Source organism: Melozone crissalis, unplaced genomic scaffold, assembly GCF_028551555.1.
Source record: "Melozone crissalis strain CALT ecotype California unplaced genomic scaffold, PUWL_Pcris_2 ptg000005l_1, whole genome shotgun sequence".
NCBI lineage: Eukaryota > Metazoa > Chordata > Aves > Passeriformes > Passerellidae > Melozone > Melozone crissalis.
In genome coordinates, this window is record NW_026535783.1 from 43,014,972 (window position 1) to 43,040,519 (window position 25,548).

The 25,548-nt window shown below is 37.8% G+C and overlaps 1 protein-coding gene across 16 annotated transcripts in view; it reads left to right on the forward strand.

Annotated features, from left to right (window-relative positions):
• The window catches only part of MPDZ (multiple PDZ domain crumbs cell polarity complex component), a 93,435-nt gene that overhangs the window by 56,562 nt on the left and 11,325 nt on the right, over nucleotides 1–25,548 (forward strand). For 8 of the 16 annotated variants that reach the window (XM_054281489.1, XM_054281507.1, XM_054281523.1 and 5 more), the window contains 16 exons: nucleotides 4,039–4,143; nucleotides 4,923–5,015; nucleotides 5,522–5,699; nucleotides 7,809–7,919; nucleotides 8,444–8,527; nucleotides 11,051–11,152; nucleotides 12,335–12,406; nucleotides 15,058–15,220; nucleotides 15,773–15,969; nucleotides 21,335–21,426; nucleotides 21,691–21,781; nucleotides 22,118–22,198; nucleotides 22,741–22,833; nucleotides 22,926–23,000; nucleotides 24,352–24,529; nucleotides 25,298–25,443. In XM_054281489.1, the coding sequence (XP_054137464.1) occupies nucleotides 4,039–4,143; nucleotides 4,923–5,015; nucleotides 5,522–5,699; nucleotides 7,809–7,919; nucleotides 8,444–8,527; nucleotides 11,051–11,152; nucleotides 12,335–12,406; nucleotides 15,058–15,220; nucleotides 15,773–15,969; nucleotides 21,335–21,426; nucleotides 21,691–21,781; nucleotides 22,118–22,198; nucleotides 22,741–22,833; nucleotides 22,926–23,000; nucleotides 24,352–24,529; nucleotides 25,298–25,443 (1,861 nt within the window). The remainder of the gene's footprint in view (nucleotides 1–4,038; nucleotides 4,144–4,922; nucleotides 5,016–5,521; nucleotides 5,700–7,808; nucleotides 7,920–8,443; nucleotides 8,528–11,050; nucleotides 11,153–12,334; nucleotides 12,407–15,057; nucleotides 15,221–15,772; nucleotides 15,970–21,334; nucleotides 21,427–21,690; nucleotides 21,782–22,117; nucleotides 22,199–22,740; nucleotides 22,834–22,925; nucleotides 23,001–24,351; nucleotides 24,530–25,297; nucleotides 25,444–25,548) is intronic. The other 8 variants (XM_054281553.1, XM_054281560.1, XM_054281582.1 and 5 more) reach the window with 3 other exon arrangements.

Sequence of the window (25,548 nt, forward strand, 5' to 3'; positions counted from 1 at the left end):
CCTTAATTGTTAATTGCAGTAATTTGTCCTAAGCATTTTCCATACTTTGTAATTTATTTGTTGGTGTTTCAAGGTTTTGTGTGGCTGTTCAGTCAAGCATGTGATAAATGTTCCTCTGTACTGCATGCAGTGTTGTGTTTACAAGATACTTTCATAAGTAAAACCATTGGTGTTTCCATTGTCACTGCTGTAGTTGCTAGTGCATATTTCTGGGGGTAGGAGAAGTGGTGATAGCTCTTAAGAAAGAAAACCAGAACACTTTTCTTTCAAGCTGTACAGCTACAAAAGAGAAGAAGATGGTTAAACCATGCATATACTTTTCTTTGAAACTGTTGAACTTTAATTTCTCTTGCAGCAAAGAAATATGACACAGAAGTGGAGCGTACATTTATTTATTTTGTTTTCTCTGCCTTCATGTCTGTTTTCTGGCCCTTGTTTTTCTTATGTTCTTCCCTGTAGCTGTATTAAGACTATTACCAGTCTGTTTTGCAGATGAACTGGTGCCTTGGTGGGGTTTTATTTCTGCTTTACAGCACAAAGTTCAACAGAATTGGCCAGAGGAGCCAAAAACACTTATTGTTCTGTGCCCCTCATCATCCCAGCTACTGGCTGAGCTGTTCAGGATGATGCTGAATGTCTTCAGACCTCACTTTGACCTCCAAGTGAGCTCCAGCAGTAATCCAACAAGTGATGGATTTGATAAATCCATCACTTGTTGAGGTGTCTGCCCATGAGCACTAAGGGCAATATTCTTTCATTTCAATAATAACATGCAGAACAGAGAGAGTAGGAGGACACGTCAGTAATACAGGTAATAAGAGCAGTTAGGGAAACCTTTGCTGTTAACTGGACTTCAGAAATCATTAGCGAGATACAAAGATGAACTCCACACAGAATATAACTCCTCATGTATTTGATCCATTTAATTTGTTTTTCTTTTTTGTATGTTATTTTTTTTGCAAAATGCAAGTGTTCTGGTTTATGTTTGTAAAACAACTGAAGTGTTACAGAGACCTAGGTAGGAATGAACATGGAGATAAGAATGAGCTGTTAAAAACATACTGAATGTTGAGTGCTTTATACTAGGCTATTAGAACTGTAGTTAAGCACTAGAATACAATTAATGTGGTTTTTCCAAAGAACTAAAATGTAACAGGTGCCAGTGAGATTATCTAAATTTTATTCCATCTGTGGAAATCAATTAGGATAATTCAGATGTTCAGTTTTAGATCCATTTTTAAAAAATGGTAGAACAACCCTATTTTCTTTATAATTCCAGTGCTGTACACAGAAAAGGAAGCTAAGGCAGCTTTACAGAGACGTTTCTAAGTAGCATTTAAAACTCTTGGAGAGCATCCTTTGAGTTGTACCTTTTTAATGGTTCAGCACAATGTCAGTTATTTAATCGTATAACAAAACACAGTAGGGTATCCCATAAGTTGGAATGTATATGGTTTGCCTCCCCCTTGAGATCAGCTGAACCCAAGTACTCATGCATAGGGTAAAGACTACTGCTGTCATTGGACCTTGGCAGTCTGCATAATTGCTTGCCTTGTGCTCCTTGCAGAAAAGGACTAGATGAGAGTTGATATATAATGGCCACTGTACTATCAGAGATCACACTCTGCTATATATATTCAGGCTGAATCTGGGATAACCTATTTCCTTGGTAGGACTGCCCCATTCTCCTTTTCATACTTATAGCTTCCTGCTTCAGTTTAGCACAAAGGAGATGGTCCAGGTGTTCTAGCCAGAAGTTCTGGTTTCTTTACTGTATCTTTCTGTAGCTACATTATTTCCTACTTATTTTTATAAGTGATGAATGTAACTGAACGAATGTTACATTTTCTTACATTGAAATGTAACTTAGAGGTTTTACAGTTTTTGTAGAGGCAAGGTATTCTTGTGGACCTGTTGGGTGAAGCTGCTGCATCTGACCCATGAGAGTTTTGTGAGCGTAATACTAGTACTTTGCTGTAGCTCAGTGCACTTGGAGTTGGAGATGGCTGAGAAATAGTAGTCATTATTCTCCAAAATTCTTTTCTCTCTTACTTCTTCCTGTTTTACTGCTGGGTCTTCGCAGAATAGATGCTGCATGTCTTTAGCATTTTGCAGTGCTAGAATGCCCTCAGGAAAGGCCGATAGTGCTTAAAGTTTGTTTCAAAGGGTATGTTTACTTCTCAGCACTCCAAAATGAAAATATGCTGTGTCAAGTGGAGTAAGACTTACTTACATGTTTGAAAAAAGGCCAATGCAGAACAGGGAGATTTATATGGATTATATGGTTTTAGAAATTTCCATTAAAAGAACTAGGAAGTTCCTTCTGTTCAGCACCCTAGACACTTCTTTTCACTTTTGTAGATACGGTAAGTGTGAGAGAAGGTAGGGAACGTGCTTGGACACATACACAGATGGACAAATTAAGATGACCCTTATAATAGTTTTTGGTAGTGTTTTAGACTGACGGCAGTAGTCATATAAAATTTTATTTGCATTTGTTCTGAAGCTTGATGTATTCAGCAGAAAACTACTGACATGGGGGAATAATCAGGTAATCAGGGTGTGACAAAGATGGCATCAGTCAGGAATGATGGACAGGAGACAGCTCCATATGAAAGCCTCAGACTTGAAAGGATCTCTTCCCAGCAGCTTACATATCCTCGTGAAGTGGCCAAGGCCTTTTATTTTTGATTTAGCCCTGTCTCTTCTATGGGGAAATATGTGTGATGGTGTTCACAGGGGTTCTTGGATGAGGGAAGAGATGAGGATCTGACTCGGTGTTTCAGAAGGCTTGATTTATTATTTTATTATATATATTACATTAAAACTATACTAAAAGAATAGAAGAAAGGATTTAATCAGAAGGCTAGCTAAGAATAGGAAGGAATAGGAAGGAATGATAACAAAAGTTTGTGGCTCAACTCTCTGTCCGAGCCAGCTGGGCTGTGATTGGCCATTAATTACAAACATCCAGCATGAGCCAATCAATGATGCACCTGTTGCATTCCACAGCAGCAAATAATCAAAGTTCACATTTTGTTCCTGAGGCCTCTCAGCTTCTCAGGGGGAAAAATCCTAAGGAAAGGATTTTTCATAAAAGATGTCTGCGACAAATATGTTGTTTTTTTCTTTGAACAATGTGATGTATAGCAAAACAGACATTTTTCCTGCCATTTTTCCATCAGCCTTACTTCTTGATAGACTTTAGTATGATAGCTAAACTGTAGTTTTTTAGAACTCAAAGCATCATTAAAGGAGGGCTACCTAAGTAGCCGTGCTTATATTGTGGAAGGTACTGTGGTATCCTTTTGCCTCCCAGATGGAAGCTTTTCAAGAAATATTCTCCACATCTTAATCTTTTTTCCCCTCTTTGTTTCACTCTTCCCAGTTTATTGGACTGTTTCTGGCATTCGAACCTCAAGTGGAGTCTGTACATCATTTTTCTGATGAAACACAACTGTCTGAGTGTTCTAAACTGGTTAGAAGTTCATGAAGATCTGAGGGAAGGAGTTGAGCAGGGGATTGGTCCCTGTGGCGTAGGTGGTGTGCTGTAACACATTTTTATGTCCAAACCTATGAAGCATTCTTCACCAAAAGCATAGAAATCTAAAATAAATACAAAACCACCCATAAAAGCACAAAACCTCCTACAGGCCAACTTTCAGAAACATTTTCAGCAGTCATTAAGGGTGGTAATCATGCCTCAAACCTCACAGATCCTTCAATGTTTCTCTTTGCATGGGGAATCTATGTTTTGAATGAAGCTGGATTGTCTCTTGTTACTGTCACTGTTCAAGCACCATTTACTTTAATTAGAAAAAATTATGTGCTGTTCAGCTACATAATTTGACTATAGATGTATACTTGTTGAAAGTCGCAAAGGATTTGTGCGAGTGCTTATTCCCTGCATACCAGCACTGTTGCTTTGAAGTCAAACAAACTAGTCTTGAGTGGCTTCCTCATATCCATAACTCACACCCACTTAAGGGAGGACTGGCGTTCCCTATGGTAGTTTAATCATGTCCCATTTTATTGCAGTATTACATATGTGCCAGCAGAAAATTTAGACGAGTACAGGGCCAGTCTGGGACAACAGACAGAGGGAACAGTGCCACTTGAACTTTTTCCTTCACATATTGTCAGGTGAGTCGAAAGGCATGCAGCTTTCTCCCAAATAGCTCGCTTTCCATACACCTTGCACAATTTGGAAGTATAAGTTTTATTTTAGAAGAGGTGAAAGATGGATGATTTTCTTCAGACTGGCAGCAAAATAATAAAAAGCTATTAAAAATAGAGTTTTTGTTTTGACTAGCAAATTGTTAAGCATTTTTACAAGTCTGTTTGATCTGTCCAAAAAGGAGATTGAATTCTTTCTTATCCTAGATTTCTCTTAAATACTATGCAATTGGATTTATGGATTGCCACAAATATTGAAGTGCTTCCAACATAAGACTTTGGTATTGATGGTTATTCCAGAACATAACTGGAAAGAATAAATTGTGTCATTCTTTTCCTTCAGTTTCAAAAATTCATTGCAGTTACTGTCCAGACTTTCAAAGAGATTAATAATTGGATTTTTGCAATTTATCTCCAAAAGCAGTAAATCTAGTTGAGTGCTGCTGTTATAATTTCTTCCATTTTGAAAACAGTAAATTCCCTTTAGCTTTGTTTTGATTGTAGTTCCAAATTGTACTTCGTTGTTCTATGTTGTGGACAGAAACTTCATTGCAGATAAGAAGTGGATAGGGAATCCCTGAACACCGTATGTATTCTGAAAGACATCAGAAAACAAGTTCCTTACCTGAATCCAATGTACAAATTCTGAAACTGTCAGGGTTACTCAATACATGAAGTTTTTCAGGAAAATCTAGTGATTATGTGCATTGTTTAGAAATTAGTTGCATGCTTGTGTTTGTCATCAGGGAACTTCCAGAGCTTCCAGAACGTGAAGAGGGGGAGGGAGAAGAAAGTGAACTTCAAAATGCAGCTTTCAGTAACTGGAACCAGCCCAGAAAGTAAGTGCAGATCTTGCAGATCAGTAACATTATAAAATGTCATCTGAAATTCAAAAATTCCAAAACATATTTTGAGAAGAGTAAAAAACAACAGAATTGCTGCACTTATATAGTTGTGCATTGCTGGAGTAATTAATGATTGACTTTTGATGCCAATGGGCTGAATCCCTGCAGTCTAGAAGTGTCTTGATTGTTATAGTAATTTATCTCTACTTATTCCAAGCTGACTTGCAGGGATCAAGTCAAAAAAGAAGAAGAGAAAGATTCAAAGTTTCTATTAGAACTTAAAACAAGGTGATTAATACTAGACTCATTTACAGAATTTCTGATCAACCAGTAGATAACTTCCACTGAAAGACAAAACTTTGCAAGGAGGAGTTATTTTCAAATAATTTTTCAAAAGAATTTTTCAAAATAATTGTGCAAATCCAGGTGTCTTCAGTGTGCGTCTTTGTCATAATCACAACAGATTATAATTTAGTTTGGTCCTTTTTTAATCACAAAAGGGTTGAACTCTGGAGAGAGCCTAGCAAGTCATTGGGCATCAGCATTGTTGGAGGACGAGGGATGGGAAGCCGCCTGAGCAATGGAGAAGTGATGAGAGGGATTTTTATCAAACACATCCTGGAAGACAGCCCAGCTGGCAAAAATGGAACACTGAAAACTGGAGATCGGATTGTAGAGGTACCATCTGAATGCCTTTTGTTGCAATTCCTCCAGCATCTCAGAAGTCACTGAGATGGATGTATGGTGGGCTGACAGCTGTGGAATTGCCACAGCTGATACCATTTGAACCACACAGACTGTAGTACCATCTGCTGATGTTTGTGTGCAAACAGCTGTCTGTTAAGTTGAATATTCAATGTGAAACATATGACTGACTCTGTGAGCAGGGGTCTACAAAGCCAGCAGTTTGGCTTGCCTATTTGAAAACCAGAATGTGTAGGAAAAAGCTCAAGTTTGGTGAAACGAAAAGATTTTTCACCTTTGCAGCTTTTCACTGGGTAGCAATAGAAACAGCCAATGCAAACCATGTAAAATGAATGCCAAGATTATTCCCATCAGAAATCTTAACTGATTGAAATAGTTCGTATGCATCTTGTGCAGGAGTAAAGGGAGGCACATTTTTTTCTCCTGACATGAAGAAATCTGTGTTTGATACTTGAGACATGAAGAACATTTTGCCCATTCCTCAATATAATGTAGCCAGTGGTATTGCCGGGTAGAATTTATATTCATTTCTCTTCTACTTAGCTAATCCTGTGCTCATGCAACCACTTCTGCTTTTGTCACTTAAAGATATTGCAGAATGAACATACTGAAGGGAGTAGATCTTTCCTGTTAGACATTGCCCTATCTCCAGTGTCAGGCTAATAGAAACTGCCTCCATGTAACCCTACTGAATGTCCTTAGCTGACTGTCCATCAGTAAGAAGCCCAATAAGCAGAGTGATGGAGTCGGTAATTCTGGCTCACACTGGGCTTGACTTACATGGTGGTACTAAAACTGCAGTTTGCTGTTTGCTACAGTACTGATATTGAGGAAATAATACCTTAGTATAGGTGGCACTTTCTATAACAGGATGGAACAGTTTGCAGTGTATAAGAAGTTGGGAGGTGGAATTTTGCTTGAAGGCTACAAAGTTAAAAACATTCATTTCACCGGAATAACTGGATTTTTGTGAGTGCAGTTGTCTCTGAGAGTGATGCTTGCAGAAACTGGAATGGGTGAGTGAAAACAAAATGTTATGTTAATGTGACTGTTTCTGAATGAACGGTTTTAGTTTCTCAAGTTGTGGCATATGTAAACTTCCATCTCTGCAGTGCATACAGTTTTTCAGACATGGGAAGTTGGAGAGTATTATTGTTTTTGTTCAGTTCCTCATAGGTTTAGAACTTCTCTCAGATTGTTTTTTGTGCTCTCTTATTTGCATTGGATGATAAAGTTTAAGGTAGAGTTAGACTATTGAAAAGTTTTCGGGGTAATCCTCATCATATAAGTTTGTGTGCTAGAATTGTCACTAACGAATAACCTTTTTGTGTTAGCTTCTAGCTTTTATTGTGGTCATTGTGACAATGCTTTACTGATGCTAACCTCACCATAACATTGTTCTTACTTGGATAACCGGACAAAATGTTTTACACACCCATACATATATGGACATGAAAAAAGACAAACAACCAGGTGCAAATTTTTCCTTAGCCATCCTGTGTACATGCATTCTTCTGGAAGATAGAAAGCTTTTCAGCTCTAAAAATTTAACTTCTGAAGAAAGTCTAGTAGCTAAAATTAATTTTATCTTGCTTTACAAAAAAAAAAAAAAAAACGAAGGTAAAAGAAAAAAGTACACTGTACTGGCTTAATACCCCATCGTGAAAGACTTTCCAGCACCTAACAAATTTCAGTTTTAAAGTCTCATAAAGTCCTGGGTAATACTTTTTTCTTAAGGTGGGATTTGCAGGAAGCACTATTTGGTAAACACTCCTACTCTTTTCAGATTATCATCTCTCTTCTGTTACATTGCTTGTGGGAAAACTTACGGAGTCTGAACTAAAAATGTTGGAAAACATTTTTAAAACAGAGGAATAAGAAAATATTTATTTGATGTTCTATTCGTGCTCTTGGAAATCCCAAACCTGTGTTTGAAGGACCTCAGGCCAAGTCTGTAGAAAAGTCCATTAAAAACAGAGGGTTGGGCTTAGGTTTTAGTCAAAGTTTCCTAACCAAAACTCAGAACTGACTCATGACTTTTGTAGCTTCTTGCAATGTTAAGATGAGGCCTTCCAATTACAGGTGGATGGAATTGACCTCAGAGATGCCAGCCACGAACAAGCTGTGGAAGCCATACGGAAGGCAGGCAATCCTGTAGTCTTTATGGTACAGAGCATTATAAGCAGACCAAGGGTAAGCATAAAGAATGTGAAAAGAGATGTAATACATAGTAATAGATGAAGCAAATGTTCAGGATAGTGGTATTTGGGAATGGGATATTTAATCCTGAAAGTGCCATCCTCAACTATTTTAGGAACAAAGATTTGATTTAAGTATTATTTCCATTTAGAATGAAATCGATTTGGATTTGGAAATACCCTCCAGCACGCCGTCCTCAAACTATTTTGAAAAGCCTCAAGATAATTTGTTGGGGGGCAGAGTAGGAGTCTAATTAAAACCATCTGTTAGAGATTGACAGCATGTCTGAGGAGCGCATGCAGAAATACAGCACCTGTTAAAAAATTCTGTGGACATTAATGAAAGGACCTAGAAGTACACGGAAGTTTTCCGTCACTAAGCTGCATGGACATTGCAGACAAAAGCTACAGTGCTTTAATATAAATTGCTTGCATCACTAGAAACTAAACTTCCTCTTTGTAGAGTCTGTGTAAGCTGCATGTTTATTTACTAGTTGTCTCATAACTCTTGTTCCCCAGCCAGAGTCTCTTTATAGCCCTTCTTCAGCTTCTGCTCCCTGTGGGCAGAAAACTACTAACCCATTTTATCGTCAGTCATCTAAGGTAAAGTTGCATGAAAAAGCTCTGTTGAATGTTGATTATTGACACTCAAACTACTAAAGTAATGCTTTTGTATTTGCTGTGATGTGAACAGAATTGCAGCTACTGAGTGTTTAGGCTGATTTGGGATGGAAATGATGCCATTACTATGTCACCACTTTGATTTAGAGAATGTTCCTTTGCTATTTTTGGATTGTAGTTCTTTATTCTCTATTTTCAAATTGAGCTTGTTGGTTATTTCTTGACTGTACTAACAAACTCTTGCTTCTCTGTAAGCAGAAACATTGCAAATGCTCTTCCTGTACTCATACATTATGTTGTGATCATCATAAATGGCATTATGTTTATTATTTTCATGTTTTGAAGCTTGCATTTGTACTTAGTAAGATCCTGCCACATTGTAAGAATTTCCTGCTTTTGTTTGTGTCCAGTCACCCACATAGCTAGCTGCCTGCACACCTGAGCTATAATTATTATGGTACCACTATGTATTTAACCAGGCAGTTGGTTTTAAGTGGCATGTAGCTAATGAGTTCATTTCTTCTGATTTGTTTCATGTAAGGTTTAGTAGTTAAGAGAGAGCCTGTGTGTACTCCAGAACAGCCTGAATAATGCAAGCGGTCTGTGAAAAGATTGTGATAGTTTTGTTAATGGCGTGTTACCCATCAAGTCTCTGTTTCATACCTATAGCCCTCTGTGTATTTCTGAGTAAGAAACAATGTATCACTGTGATTATGGTCCCATAGTAGTGTTACAGCATTATGCTGTTTGAAATGCTAGCTAGTTTCTGATAACTTAGCATCTTGGACACATGGATAAAATTCTGAATGGAAGTTAGTTGAAAAAAGGTAATAACAGAAAGAAAAAATCCTGTTACATTAGGCTGTGTTTTGAATTTTAAAAGATAGTTAAAGAGAGAACCCCCTTTATTTAGCATTTGCTCCTCTTGTCCTAGACTGCACAAAAAGTATGCTAAACTGAACTGTTCAGGCAAATTCAAATGCCCTGTATTTTATCATAATAATCAGTTCATATTAATACAATGCTGTTGCATGGATTAGTATTAGGGCAAGTATTTTAGGACATCATGACAAAATGAAAACGACAAGAATTTGAATGACTGTAGCTGAACTTTTGTTGTTTTACTAGGATTGTACTGTTGATATATGAAGTGTTTGTGATACTTATTTTAATTGCCTAAAATTTCAACAAGATGTATTTTAAATTTCTATGCAGAGACCATGTAATTTTAAAGTGCAATAGGGTGATTACAGTAACAATTTACTTTTCACAAACCTTTCTTTATCGTATTAAAAACCAAATGGGAATCACATATACAGAAAATTTTGTACCCTAGGGAGACAGCCTGTTGACTTTGAATGACTTGCCAGTAAAGAAACCTTGGTCATTCATGGCATTACTTTGTCACTGCTGAAGATACAGTAGAGCCAAGGCATTTGCTGTCTTACCAAATGGAATTACTTTTTTGCAACATGGTATTTGAAAAGAAATGTTTAGGGATGTGTTTACTATTTTCAGGAGCATTTAAAAGAACAAATGCTTTAAGAATTTTTTTAAATAGCACTGTAACTTTTGATTAAATTACTCTTGGCATGAGTGATCCTGGAAGGTTTTCACATTCCTGTCCATACTATTTTCCAGCAGTGTTAAATTTACAGCCCTTAGACTTACAGGTAATTGCCAGATGGATACAACCAGTGTAGAAATTACTTCTAAATATAACCAGTATATTTCCAACATACGATTTGAAATCAAAGCTGTTTCCTCCTTATTAAGCAGATTCTGATCTCAAAATAGAATACAGTACAAAAACTGCATAAGGAATATAAATGGTCAAATTATATCCTTTTATCTGGTTTAAATGTGTAAACTCTTTTTCTGGTAAATAGTAATGAGAGACTACCTTGCTTCAGGGGAAGACTGGAGTATTTTGTTTCAAGAAACTATAAATTCAGGCAGTTACGCATGCATATGTGCGTATACAAAGTGTTCTGTGAAATTTATTATTAGATATGAAATCTGCTTAGTGATGCCTAATATTACTAAGCCCTCACTTTTACAAAATAAACAGTGAATGTATTACCACAGAAGTTAAATCAAATTATGAGAATCTGCGGTTTTCAAAATAAGACTAAAGCTATTGCATTATTACAGATATTTGTGTTAATCCTAACCCAGAAATCCACAATTAATTAATGTGTAAGAGTGTCCCATATGTTTGGAAAAAATTTTCAAATATCACAGCAACAGCACATAAATGCAGCATAATTCTGCACTTGATGTACTTCATGGTCTAGAACAGGTGTGAGGATTAGCCTGCTGACAGAGCATCAGAAAAATGGGGCAAATACACTTTTGCCCAATTTCACATATCTTTGGCAAGTGCAGAACTTGGACCTTGTTCGGTTAGCCCAGACAACAAAATGAATATGTTTTGGTTCATGATTAAAAAGGGTTGGTTTAAAACTTTTTTTTTGCTTAGTTTCTATTATGCTTACCTTTTAGAACCCTTCCCTGCCTTTTCTGCAGAACAGTGTTTTCAGTAGGCCAGCTGTCTTCAGCAGCACTAACCCATTTGCTGATTCTTCTCAGTTCAACACTGCTAAGGTTGGATGATGACACACTATCTTTTCACTCACCAAACATCCTGTGTGTGCTTTTCTCCCATTGGTGTCTCTCTGCATTTAAATTTTTTTATACTAGTTTGAGTTATGTGCTGTGCTGATGAGCTTGAGAACTCTATGTAGTGAATTTAAAGACACAGACATGCATATATGTAGAAAAGTTACGGAGAAGTTAAAAAATGCCAGCTCCATTAATCATAACCACTAAAGCTGATCTATTCAGAGCTACCAAAGGAATAGGTTTTCAATTATAAGATCAATCCCTGATGTATATTTTAAAATATCTAAGTGTAACTCATCAGTGTAAAGTGCTGTGTACTTCTTTTTGGTTTTTTGTGGTTATGACATTCCAGCTTTGATATTTCTCTTTTATTTTTGCATTAAAAAAACACCAAACTTGCAGCTTTTTTTTTATGATGCTTCATGAAAATATTTTCCCTCTGCTTCTTGAAAATTCTTTTCATGCACCATGATTAGGATGCTGAAGTCTTTGGAAATAAAAAAAAAAGTTAGACTCTTTTTTGTGGCTAGTGCATACTTACTGCATGTCATTCACAATAGGAACAGCATTAATCTCTAATAAAATACTTTATCCTAATATGCATGAATTTTTGATTTAATAAAATAATTTATAGCTGGTTTTACATCTTGCAAGTGATTGTGCCCTTTGTCTATTTTCTCATGTTGTTGAAAATATTGCATGTGCAACAAACACTTATGATATATGGTGTGTAATTGCATGTGTGTTTTGAAATCTCTTTTTGTGTTTGTTACAGTTCTGAGGAAAGGGAGTAGACATGTAACATAAATGATGACTTATGTTTTCTATATTTTTAAAAGTATTTCTGAAAAAACATTGCATGCATTTTAAGAGAAAACCTGATGATCCTGTAGTTTATGCATAATTCCTTTCTTAGCGTTGATCTAAGAATGGCCTTTTGTCATCTCTCCTTTTCTGAACTCAAGTTCATTTGTAGTGAGAAACTTTGATGAATCAGGGTTCCTTAGTAACCCCTCAAATACTTTTATCCATTTATAAATAAAGTTAATAAAGTTGTTGCAGTTAGCAAAATGAATCCATAATTGAAAATGAGATATTGGTTAATATTACTCTGTATTGCCAAAGATGCTATAACATGTGGATTGCTGTTTTCTGTTACTGTAGGAGGTATCGAATCCAATTAGGGTTACCTTCCGTTGTTCCCCAACTAACCCTTTTGCTCCCACACCATTCAAGGTTTGTCTTAATTCCCATCAGTTGGTCCTACTGTATGTGTGCTGTACATTTGTACATGGACTGTGATAACTTCTGGACTACTGCTTCTTTTTCTGCCTGTGTCTTCATCTTTTCAAGTTCCAGACTTGCTGCAATTTTCAGTGTTTGCTTGGCTGTGATCAGAGTGACCCTGGTAGCTAAATGGGTTCGGCAGCTGTTGGGTGCTTTGCATTTTAAATGAAATACTGTGGTGTGGCACACTGAAAGTATTTCATGAGTTAAAGCCTTTTAGGTTTCTGTGTGTTGCCCGATTCAGGGAGCAAAAGTCTTATGTGTGTGTAAACTGTGGGAACTGGCTTCTGCTTCTGGCTGTTCAAATGTGTCAGGCTGAGTTCTGCAGGCAGGACATGTTCCACTCCCCCCAAATGGCATTGTAGCACAGTTTTTACCCTCCTACAAGGGACCTTTTCTTTTACTTTCATTGCAGTATTTCCTTAAACCTCAAAAATGTTTAGATTATGTTATGTTGTTATACATTCACAATGGTACAAAAAGATGCTTTTTTTTTGTCAGTCATATTATGGTGGCAGCAGTTAATAAGTGCTAATCTGTAAGGATGTAGCCCTACATCCACACCTTGCAAGTCTTCCAGAGATCCTTTACACCAATATATTGCTCCTTTTTTGGTTTCATTAGGTTTTGCTTTTCTTCGACACTGTCACTTACAAACAGTACCTCTAAAGTAATATATTCATTTTGGTTTTAAAATATAAAAACTAAAGTTTGCTGATCTGGTTTGATCTTGCACTGGTACTGGATTTGTGTTGCAAGATAATGGTAGTTGGGGAGGCTGTGGGGGGTGACTTTTGTCATATTTTTTCTCCTTTGTCCAGCTGAAGAAGGAAGTGATAGAGCAACTTTGGTGGGCACCTAGCCTTCAGACAGGGTAAACCCGCCGTGACACCATGTTTCCTCATTTTCCCAGGACATTATTTAGCTTTAGTAAAACTCTAGAAAGACCTCTGAAAAATGAGTTTTTCTAGAGTTCTCCCTTTTGCCCCTTCTCAATGTGGAGGTATTACCAACTTTTCTTTTTGTGCACACATGAATTTTTGATTGTGAAAAATAACGTTTAATGTTACTAGGCAGTGTTTCTATTGTTCTCTGATTCTGGTAGGTGACAATGCCTGTGTTAGAATTTTGTTGCTTCAGCTTAGGAATGTTAGGTATCATCTTAGGAGGATGACATTGTCTTAGATAAATTACTTGCTTTGGGGTCACTTCCCACACTTTTGAGATTTAGTGACTTCTTAGTTAAGTTCCTCTAAGAAGTTCCTAAATGAAAGGAACTCCTTTCCTCTTTCTCAAGCAGAAGCAGAGTGAGAGACCTGAAATAGGGCATTTTCAATATCTTTATCTTTTGGAGTTAAGAGTGAAGATAAGTAATTTTTGTTTAGACATGGGACCTTTCTTAAATTTCAAAATGAACTAAAGTGGTAACTTCCCAGGTTTCTCAACACCTTCAATTTGAAAACTGATGAAGTTTTCCAAGGTGTATGTTGTTATTCATTTCACTGTTGCCTCTGATGAAGAGATTATTACCTAAGTGATTTTGCCACCTAAAGGCACGATCGGATGTACTGTGTTCAAAATCTGTGATGAAAGTAGTGAGAACTGAAATTATGAGAATAGGGTTAGTAAGTGAGGGCAACACACCTGAAAACTTGAGTGTTGTAAAAACTTGGTTTTTATTTAATATTCTTGTTTACTTTAGTAGCTGATCTGCCAAGTATCAAGGTCTCTTGGGCATACATAAGTAAAGAATGATGATATTCAGAGAGAGGTTTCTTGCTTGCATGTTTACTTTAAGCAAGGAAAAATTATACAAATTTCACGTAGCGAAATTCCTTATCAGAGTCCATATTCCTCAAGAAAACTGTCTTGAATGGAAGCTTTCAAGGCTGTGGATTTGGGCATTTAACCATTATATTGCAGTAGTAGTGTGTTTATACCTCTTAACTTTGTGTGAATATGAATACAACGCATCAAGTATCTGTCTCTTGTGATTTGACCTGTATCCTCATTTATTTGATCTTCTCTGTGCAGCTTATACGAAACTAGTAAATGAGACTGAAAAGATCAGTCACTATGGATTTCTTCTGTTTAATTTTGGTTTTTAACTCTCCTTTCAGTTAATATACCAACTGCTTTTTTTTTTCCTGTAGGTATTTTTGAAAGTTCCCAGTTTGTTTTTTTTTGCTTTCTCTTTCCTCATATTTGGCTTCCTAAGCATATGATGGGAGGAATTGATATGTGATGACTTATAAATCTTTTACAAATCTGGCATTAAAACAAAAGCACTGGAGTCTTTGTTAGAGGCTTTTTCTGAAACATAAAGTGGCACATAAAACTTTACTGAATTGGGCTTTTACTGTGAGTTGTTTGCTTCCAGATACATTTTGGAGTGATGTTTTTTTCTTACCTTGCCTAGTGTTTGTTTCTGTCTTTGATCTCTCTGCCTTCCTGTGCGCTGTTATTAATTTAGAGTTTCAGCTGCTTGGTATTGAAACTTTGAAGCTACAGTCATTGCCATTTTGACATTTTTCTGTACTAGTTTGCCCTACAGAGAGTCTGCATCTTCTTTACCATTTCATTTTTCTTATTCTCCACAGGCATTTGGTCAGTCTGATACGGAGCCAGAAAAGACTTCGCTTTGTAACTTGCCTCTGCCCCCTCCTTCAGCATTTTCAGGAATGAGCTCTGATGTTGCACAGTCATCTTCTATCAGAGTTCCAGAAGATGTGGAGAAGGAGGATGAGTATGGTTACAGCTGGAGTAAGTTTTTCCTGTGATAATATTTGAAATGCTAAGTATTAAAATTGTACTGTAAAAGACACAGGTCTGGAGGCATCCAGTTTGAACTGTTTCTTTCTCATGTGCATTATGGTTTGGGTGTTAAGGTTGCTATTTTAGTTTTTCTTGGTCAGATGCACATAGAAAAAAAAAAAAAGATTTTTTCCATGGTTCCAGTTCAATGTAGGACAACTTGAAGAATTTCAGTGTACTACAGGTAACAGTTTGGCAGTGATCAATTTGACAGTATCTATTACCTGAAAGTGTTACTGGAGAGAAGATTACTTCTTTTGTGTATGAATTTTTTTAAAGAAAACTTAAAATATTTTCTGAAGGTATAAGGAAAACAAGAAGCTAGAAATATTATTATAGATCACCTAAGGCTTAGTTTAAAAGAGTGTGTCCTTTACACTGAAAATTTATCATCCATTTTGGGCTGCTTCTGTCAGATACTGCACACTGAGCACTGATCTTGATTCTAGGTAACTTGTGAAACTTTCTAATGTAAATCTAACCCTACACTTCTACATTTAGAAAAGATCGTGCAGCGCTATGGAAATCTACCAGGGGAGCTACACATGATTGAGCTGGAAAAAGGAAAGACAGGTCTGGGACTTAGTCTTGCTGGTAACAAAGACCGATCCAGGATGAGTGTCTTTATAGTGGGAATTGATCCAAATGGAGCAGCTGGAAAAGATGGCAGGTTGCAGATTGCAGATGAGTTGCTAGAGGTGAGTTTTTGCAATATGTACTGAAGCCCAAATGTACTGACTTCAAATACCAGATTCTTGCTGAAATGCATAAGTTTTTCAGTAGACTTTGAAATCCCAAGTTTATCCAAGTTCATATCACTATGCTATAAGATTTTCCTTTTGATCTATGCCAAATAGGTATAGTGGATTTTTTCCTGGTAATAATTACACCAAGTTATGGGTTAGATCCCTGTATGCACCATTCACTTAAGAGTTGGACTCAATGATCCGTGTGGGTCCCTTCCAGCTCAGAAGATTCTGCAATTATGAATGAAGGTATGTTGAATAGAAATGTGGGACGACAGCTGTTTCTGAGTTACTGAGCTGTATGGAATGGCAGTGAATTGCAGGCCATGAAAAATATTGAAGTCCTCCAATCCATCTGTGCAGTATTCTAGACTTTGTAATTACTTCCCTGTTTACTAGAAGTGTGATAATAGCAGAATATTTTTTTATTGTGTAACACAGAATGTGGAAATTAAATTGGGGAAACAGGAACAGATCTATTTTTATTATAGACTTCTAACTCATTATATGTTTGGGTGCTGTTTTCTAGTGGAGTAGAGTGACTGAACCACTAAACATGCAACTAAGATTTCAAGTACATGTGTGAGCATAATTTGTTTCTATATTCCCACAGCCCAGTTGATGGTACTCGGACATGTATTCTCTACTATAGCTTTTCCCATTCTTTCTAATAGCAGTAGGTAACATTACCCTCACAGAATTGCTTTGTGTAACTTCAAAGCTCTATGTGGAAGTGTTTGGGGATGTACTGGCAAAGTGGTACAGAGTGGGAATGGTGGGAACAGCTTGAGGGAGACATTGAGAAAGTAAATAACATTGGCTGAAATTTGCAGACTATAAAAAAAATTAAGGGATTTTTGGCACTGTGGACCAAGTCTAATGGAGGGAACTTTGTTTCAGATTCCAGTATTGTGTGACAGTTCACTTGAAGCATCTGTTTTTAAAATCCGAAAGTGGAAGAGGTGGAATGTTCTGAAAACATGTTGACACATGTCTGTCTGAAGCTATCATATTGTGATTTCTTGGGTACTGTCCACACTATAAACTTGCAGACTACTCCTAAGAAATTGCGTCAACCTCTTCTGAGAGGAGACGTCTGAGCTTGCTCCCTATATGCCCAAGTAGCTGTCCGTCGGCTACTTGGGAATATAGGGCCAACATTGAGGGCCATGTCCCATCCCCCCCACTTGGCAGCCTGACCATGTATTTTTCATACGGCTGTGGCAAACACTGGAGGGAGTGCTGCATTTGGGTTGTGAACTCCAGTGTAAAGGACAGGGCTTGGAATCCCTGTAACCACCCTGCATAGGAGGTGGTTGGTGTTATGCTCATCCCTCAGTACAGTGTCTTGCATCTGTTGCTTTGCTGTGTCTTTGCTTCTGTTAGTGCTACCTATATATATTTTATTACTTTCCCTTTGTGTAGGTCCAGACTGTCCCTTTTCAATCATTTCTCTTCAGTTAACTTCAGCACTGAGAAATTTTTTTTCATTTTTTCAAGAAAAAATGCAACTAATAAAATGCAAACAAATAATGGCCTTAATCTGCAAATTCACACTGATAGCTCATCTCCTGTCTGAATTGTAGACATTTCAAGGTGTTACAGTGACTAATCTGCTCTACCAAATGGAAAAGAGATTGCCAGGTCACATCTTCAGATACAAGTGTGGAGTCTAGAATGGCTTGGGTTGGAAGGGACCTTAAGGGTCATCTACTTGCAAGTCTTCCTCAATGGCCTGAATTGCCAGCCATGAGATCAAGTTGCTCTGGTCCCATTCAGTCTGGCCTTGAACACTTCCAGGCGTGGAGCATCCACAGCTTCTCTGGGCAACCTGTTCTAGTACCTCACTATTGTCTGGGTAAAGAGTTTTTCCTGACATCTAATCTAAAACTTCCTTCTCTCAGTTTAAAACCATTGCCCTTTGTCACAACCCTATCACGCTGCATAAAAAGTTACTCTTCCTCTTTTTTCTAAGCCCCTTTTAAGTTCTGAAAGGCTGCAGTAATGTATCTCCATAGTTTTCTCTTCTCCAGGCTAAACAACCACAACTCTCTTAGCCTATCTTGACGGGACAGGTGCTCCAGCCCTCTGATGATATTCCTGGCCCTCCTGTGGAGCTGCACTGACAGATCCATATCTTTCTTGTGCTAAGAACTCCATAACCGGATGCAGTACTTGAGGTGGGGTGTCACATGGGCAGAGTACAGCTTCCTTGACCTTCTAGTCACAACTCTTTGGATGCAGCCCAGGATGACATTGGCCTTCCCAGTCCATACTCTTATTTTGGATTGTCCCAACCCAATTGTAATTGGACTTGTTGCACCTCATGAGATTCCCACAGGTCCATTTGACAAGTGTGTCTAGGTCTCTCCAGATGGCACCTCATCTTTATATTGTGTCAGCTACACCACTCATCTTCATGTCATCTGCAAATCTGATGAGGGTGTACTTGATGTCTTAATCTGTTTCATTGGTAAAGATATTAAAGAGCCCGTCCCAGGACAGAGCCCTGACTTGTCACAAGCCTCCACCTGGACACACAGCCATTGTTCACAACTCTATGGCTGCCTCCATCCACCCAGTTCGTTATCCACCAAATAGTCCACCCTTCAAATCTCTCTATCTAATTTGAAGATAAGGACATTGTGTGGACCTTTGTCAAAGTCCTTGTAGAGGATTAAGTAGGTGTCACTGGCTGTGCTGGCTGAGATCATCTCCTTGTCTTCTATGTGCCTTAACATTGCTTCCATGAGGATCTGCTTCAGGATGTTTCCAGGTACAGAGATGGGGCTCAATGGTCCGTGGTTTCCTGGAGGTTCCTTTCTCCACTTTCAAGAAATGAGTGATATTTTCTTTTTTTCTAGTCACTGGGGACTTTATCTGACTTCTCTGACTTCTTAAGTAGGATGGAGAGTGCCTTGGCAACTACATCAGGCAGTTCCCTCAGGAACTTGGATTGCAGATCCTCAAACCCCATTGACTTGTGCGTATTCAGTTTCATCAAGTGGTCTCAAACTTGCTTTTTGCTTACAGTGGGAGAGACTTTGCTTCTCCCAAACTCCACCTAGAGGTTCAGTAACTTGAGAGATGTGAGAAGCCAGACTGTCATTGAAGACTGAGGTGAAGAACTTTAGAGTTCCTCACCCTTCTCCATATCCATTGTCACCAACTGTCCATTCTTAATTGTTAGGCAGGTACAGTCTCCTTGGTCTTTCTTTTCTGACTTCTACTTATAGAACCCCTTCTGATTTGTCTTCGCATTCCTTGCCAAAGCCTCTTTCTTCTGTGCCTTAATATTCCTAAACCTGTTGGAATCCATAAAGTTAGAGGGTTTTTAGGAAATGGTTAAAAAAGTATAGGCCTCAGACTGAAGTTTTGTTAGCTTTGCAAATACAGCAGAAAAGTTTCCCAAGCAGTAGAGCATACGTGACAAATAACAATAGGCCTCTGTAGAATTGGCTTATGGATGGCAACAAGGTTATTTAATGTATATCTTTAGAAGGTTAGCATGAATAGAGCTCTGTTCTTTGTCTCTTATGAACCAGTCTTTGTTTTAACTACCATTACGTGTGTTTTATAAGATTGGATAGAATGCTTGTCAATATGTGTTGTTCTATGTTTGATTGGCTTAAATCTAGACTGAGGTGGTTTTATGTCATTCTGTAATAACTCCACCTCCCTGGCATTCCCTGTGGATCAGCGAGCTGTTGACATCCTGTCTCCATTGTCTAACAATGTCCTGAGACTGATGTGCTGAAAATAAAAAAAAAGCTCTTCACTAGTCTGGTTTGTCCAGTGTTGTCCATATTTGGACTTAGTTGCCGTGGCAAGTGGGTTCCTCTGTAAAACGTGGGTTCCTGACCCTCGCAAAACCCATCTATAAACCCATCCAAACCATATCTATGTACTCTTCCCAGATCGTCTGTCCCTAGTTCCACTGGCTATTCATTTCTTTCTTACTCCTTAATTTGAGAAGCAGATCCTTGTTTAGCCATGTTGGTTTCCAGCTTGCCTAAGTTGATTTCTTACACATGGGGATGGAGAATCCTCAAAAAGCTACTAGCGCTGATGAGTCCTCTGTTCCTAAGGACAGTTTCTGAGGGAATCTCATCCACTAATTCTTTTAACAGATGGAAGTCCATTATTATAAAGATAAGGGTCAGTTCTGACTCTGCCTTTTTTCTAAGCCCATGTTCCTTGAGATCAGTAATTTAAGCAGGGCGTGGTCACTACAGCCAAGGCTGCCTCCATTTCAATCTTTCTAACAAGCTTATCTGCACTGGTGAGCACCAGGTCCAGTAACACTGCCTCTCTGGTTGGTTTGGCCAATACCAGGACCAGAAAGTTGTCCTCAGAGCACTCCAGGAGTCTTCTGGATTGCTTGCAGTCAGCTGTACCACTTTTCCAGCAGACATGCAGGTTGTTGAAATCCCCCATGAGGATGAAAGCATGCAAGCTTGATGATTTCTGTATCTCAAGCAAGAAGTCAACAGACTTGCAGATATCAGGCACTCTGTGGTAGACCCCAGCCACAAGGTGTCCCTCACCGATGCTGTCCTTAATTTTTACCCACAAGCTCCTGAGCTGCCCCTTCTTCCCAGCCTCTTTCTTCTGAGAAGGTTGTAGCCCTGCATTGAAATGTTCCAGTTGTGTGATTCATCCCACCAGGTTTCTATGAGTCTAGCTAGATTTGAATTGCATGATTCTGGTGCAATTGAGGAACAGGTTTCAGTTCCTCTTGCTTGTTACCCATGCTGCCCATATTGGTGTAGAGGCACTTAAGCTGGATTATCAACCTCTTCACCTTCTGAGAAGAAGCCTCCTTAGTACATCCCCTTCCCTCTTCCTCATCAAATCTCGTTTAGAACTCTGCTAAATGTACCAGTGTTCAGACTTCTGTGTATAAAGTGCCTGGCTCAGGGATCTGAAGTGCCCGAGATTCAATAAAGAATAGCAATCTCATTGCAGGATGTAAGCAATTCATTTATTTGTTATGGTTGGAATTTCCCATGGCCCTGCTTAATCACCTCATCAGTCATGAAGTGATCAATGGCAAGTGAAAATAGATCATGTGCCAGGTCAACCCGATATAACTCAGAGAATGACAATTTTAGCACTGTGAAAGTGTTAGTCTGAAGTCAAACTATGGTGAATATTTTTACTGAAAAAAGGGAGTGAAAGTAAGACATAACATAACTCTTATTTCTATACAGTTGCTGTTTAGTCAGTGATACAGATTTTTTTAAGGCTAAAAAATTAGTTTAAGTGTAAGGAATTAAAATATTTTGATAAATAATTGCCGCTTTTCCTTATCTAGATTAATGGTCAAATCCTTTATGGAAGGACTCATCAGAATGCTTCTTCAATAATCAAATGCGCACCATCTAAAGTTAAAGTAATCTTTATCAGGTAAGTTCTGGTTAAAGATTTGGCTGAAAAGGTTTAATTTTTAATGTGCTCACATCGCACATAGCGTTTGTTATTTTTAATTTTGGTAACATAGATGTACTTTTGAAGACAATCTTACTACTTGTCAAATATATCTTGTAGTTTTCTGTTTTGATATTTTTACTGTGAGTGCCAGAAATTAAGAACCAGACTTAAACTTGTCCTAAGAAATATGGGGCGGTACTATTACCTTCTTATTACATCCTTTAACTGAATATATTGCAGAAACAAGGATGCAGTAAATCAGATGGCTGTTTGCCCTGCAAAGTCAGTAGAGGCTTCACAGTGTACTTCAGGGACACTTCAACATCAAGAGGTAAAGTAAATATTTGTTTTTCTTATTTGACCAAAATACTAACATTGTTCTGGATAGAGGAGGGTCCTGTCTGCTTAGTAAAAGAAAAGGAAACTTATAGAAAAACAAGTGGGATTTTAGTAAAGTTGCTGAATTTAATACAGCTGTCATAAATTTTGTTTCATTTTATGTTCTTCTATACTATGAAGTAAGCCTAATATTCCCATCAATAGAGTTTTAGAAGCTTAGATGGAACTAGTAAATGAGCAGACTCGCTTTAAATATTTGCGCACTACTTTGTTTTGGTGCAAAATGTTGGATATAGTCACTTACAGCTGCATTTTATTTTTCTCTTAGATTGACATCAGTGTTGCAAACCCGAGTGCATTTTCTGACTTAAGTTCATGTAAAAAGATTCAGTATGTGGAACTTCCTAAGGTATGTACTGAATTTACATCAGTCAATAGCCATTCAATTTTGTAATGCTGTCCCTCTTACAGCAAACAGACTCTCAGTTACTAGAAGCTGGAAAAGAGATTTCTAGAGATCTACTCTTCCTGTTTGGGAATGGATCTCAAAGTTTTCCTCACAGAAAGATTGTTTCTGATTTGCTAATTGCTTTGTGTCTCTGGAAGAAGTATTCTTTTGTTCTATTTGCCCAACTTCTTATAACCATCTCTACTGATGGTTCCTCAGGTGAAATCAATGCCTTAATTGTTCAAAGTAAAAAGTGAATAACACTTTACCTTGTAGATTTCAAAGGAATGGATTTGAATTTAGAAGTGTTTCAGATTTATCTTGGTAGTCAGTATACTGTTTGTTTGGCAGAATCTATTCCAGAAATAGTTTAAAACAAAAATATTGGTGCATTGTGGAACCTCAGACTTGATATATCAGCAGGCTTCACTAGTCTTTAGTGATTGTATTCTAACATTTTGATGTCACAATATTTAACCATTTGCATTTTCTGTTTGCCCCAGGATCAAGGAGGCTTTGGAATTGCCATTAGTGAAGAAGACACAACTAATGGAGTAGTTATTAAAAGCTTAACAGATCATGGTGCAGCTGCAAAGGTGTGAGATACATTTAAAATCTAATAAGGGAATGAAGAATGTTTTTTGGAGTGGCATCCATAGTTCATATTTTTTATTTTATGTTTTTCCAGGATGGACGTATCAAAGTTGGAGATATGATTCTGGCAGTGGATGATGAAATTGTTGTGGGATATCCTGTAGAAAAGGTGCTTCTGAAGTGTCAGGAATGTTACAGAAAGCACACTGCCTAATGTAGGAGGTGATTGTGTCTTAAACTAGTGAGGTTCTCATGACTATACTTAATTTTCAAACCTGACTAAAAAATTCAAAGATCTGCAGGCACTGTCTGGAAAAGAAAACTACTGCGAAATAAGCTAAAGCCTAATAAATTTATAGCTCAGCTGTTATTTTACATTAATGCACTACATGAATCCTCCTATCTCTGCTTCGAATGTGATTTTATTTTCCCTGTGGTTCAGACCTGATGACTGAGAGACTTAGTAGTGTGATAAAAGCCATGAATTATTGCTCAGTAATGACTCTGCATAGCTAGTCCACTTTAAAGGTGTTAGAACCAGTAAAACTAATATGTGTAAATTTGCATGAGTGAGTTGTTTCAGTGGTAAATCAAGTCATAAACTGTGCTTATCCATGGGAACTGTCTGTAGTAACAGTCTCATTATATTCCAAGCATGGTATTTCAAACCTTTGGAGAAAAATATCTCCATTCCTAAATAACAAGATTTATTTCTAGCTTCTAGCTCTGCAAACTCAATTTGTGTTCTGCAGTAAATCAAGGAGGCTGTTTTTCTAGCACCCACCTTGCTACCAAGAAAAGTGATTCTTTAGGCATGAGCAGATTACTTTCTGTTTGTTAAAGGGCAATTAGGAGGGCATCAATCTTACTCTTTGGTGTGCTGCTATCTCTGAGGCAGTAAATAAGTAAGAAATAGTGAAGTTGCCTGTAAGAAGGTAGGGGTAGATAAGCTTTGTAAGAATAGAGATTGAGTAAGTAATTTCTGAAAATATCTCTACTGAAATGTAAAGTCTCAAGAGGATTTGGTGTCTGTTCTGTAAGATGGCAATTGATTTTGAAGGGTCTTCAGTATCTCTTTGAACTAGATTTTGCATTACACCTGGGTGTCTATCTCTCCCTTCCATAGTTCAGGTAGTATTTTCAGGTTTTTCTTCCAGAATGACAGTTGCACATTTCTTTAGTTCACTAGATATTTCGGCATTGACTTCTGTGAGATCAGAGTTGGGCTCCACCCAGCATTAAAAGGCAATAGTTCTGTTTCTCCCATGATTGCTATACAATATAGTATTTTATCTAGAGAAACAATTGAAAGACTGCCATTTTGTCATCTACTATAGTTTGGCAAAGTTTCATGGAAAAAGTTTTCTTAGAAAAAACATCAATATTTGTGTTTGTTCCTTATGATAAAACCTGCAAGATTGTGACAAGTAGCTCCAGTTTGCGGAACTGTTACTCTATTTTTGGTTTGCAACTGAACAATCCAGTTACAGTTTTCATAGGCTTTTCTCTTTATCATTCAGTTTATTGGTCTCCTGAAGACATCCAAATCTGTGGTGAGGCTTACAATCAACCCAGCAGAGACAGATAACCTGACTACAGCACCAGCCCTTCCCATCACTGTCCCAGCAGAGAAGAGGAATATGCAACTTGCAGCAGCTGTCCCAACTTCCAGCTCACCAGAACCAGAAGCAGTCAAAAGTATTGTTTTCCTTGTGTGTCTGTATTCCTATGTGTGTCTATTACAACTGGGGTTGTAACATAAAAACAAAGACCCAGCTTGTAAGTTTTCCCTTTTTGTGTGCACTGAGTTGTCTTCTGCATTTTCTGGTATTTCCAGATTACCTACTCATATATGTATAAATAAAGCATTGTGCCCCCATACTGAAGACCTACTACTTGGCTTCCTGTTGTAGAGGCAGGAGGATGAAAGATTTTCTCCTCCATCTCAGATATGCAGCAGGTGCCTCTGCCGTGGTTGTCTAGAACTAAGTGGAAGGCATTCCTTTAGGTGAGGGAGAAAAGTCATGTCAATTTTTGCAAAAAAAAATGGACAGTTGAGAATGTCTTGCCATTTATGACTAGCCACATTTGGCTCTTCTCCTTCAGAGTGGAGAATCAAGATGTTTCTGATGGATGATAGTCATTGGTTAAGCAAGACACTTCAAAGTTAATAATAATTCAAGTAATGCACTCATCATATAGATGTTTAAATTAAGTTCTATCCTAAATAGAGTATGTTGTGTAGAATATCTGCCTTGGCTGTCAGGACTATAATCCAAGTACTTGATGGCATAAAAGCTACAGGAGGCATGGCAAATAAAACTACAGGATAGTATTTCTCTGAGGACGAGGGAGAATTGGGAGCGTCATTCTCTGTGGATCAGGTGTTCAGTTACTGCTATACAGCTGTCAGTGAACTCTGAAAAATGCCGTTACTGTAACCAGGGTGTTTCATTGTTGTTTTAGACACAAGCAGGTCTTCAACTCCAGCCATGTTAACCTCTGACCCAGCTACTTGTCCCATCATTCCTGGATGTGAAACAACCATTGATATCTCCAAAGGAAGGACTGGTCTTGGTCTGAGCATTGTTGGAGGAGCAGACACTTTGCTGGTTGGTTGGAAAAATATGTGTCACTCATGTGAAATAACAGTAATGAAAATAAAGTCTGATAGAAGAGATTTTTTGTCATTTGTTTCTAAAGTATTTATAGAAAGA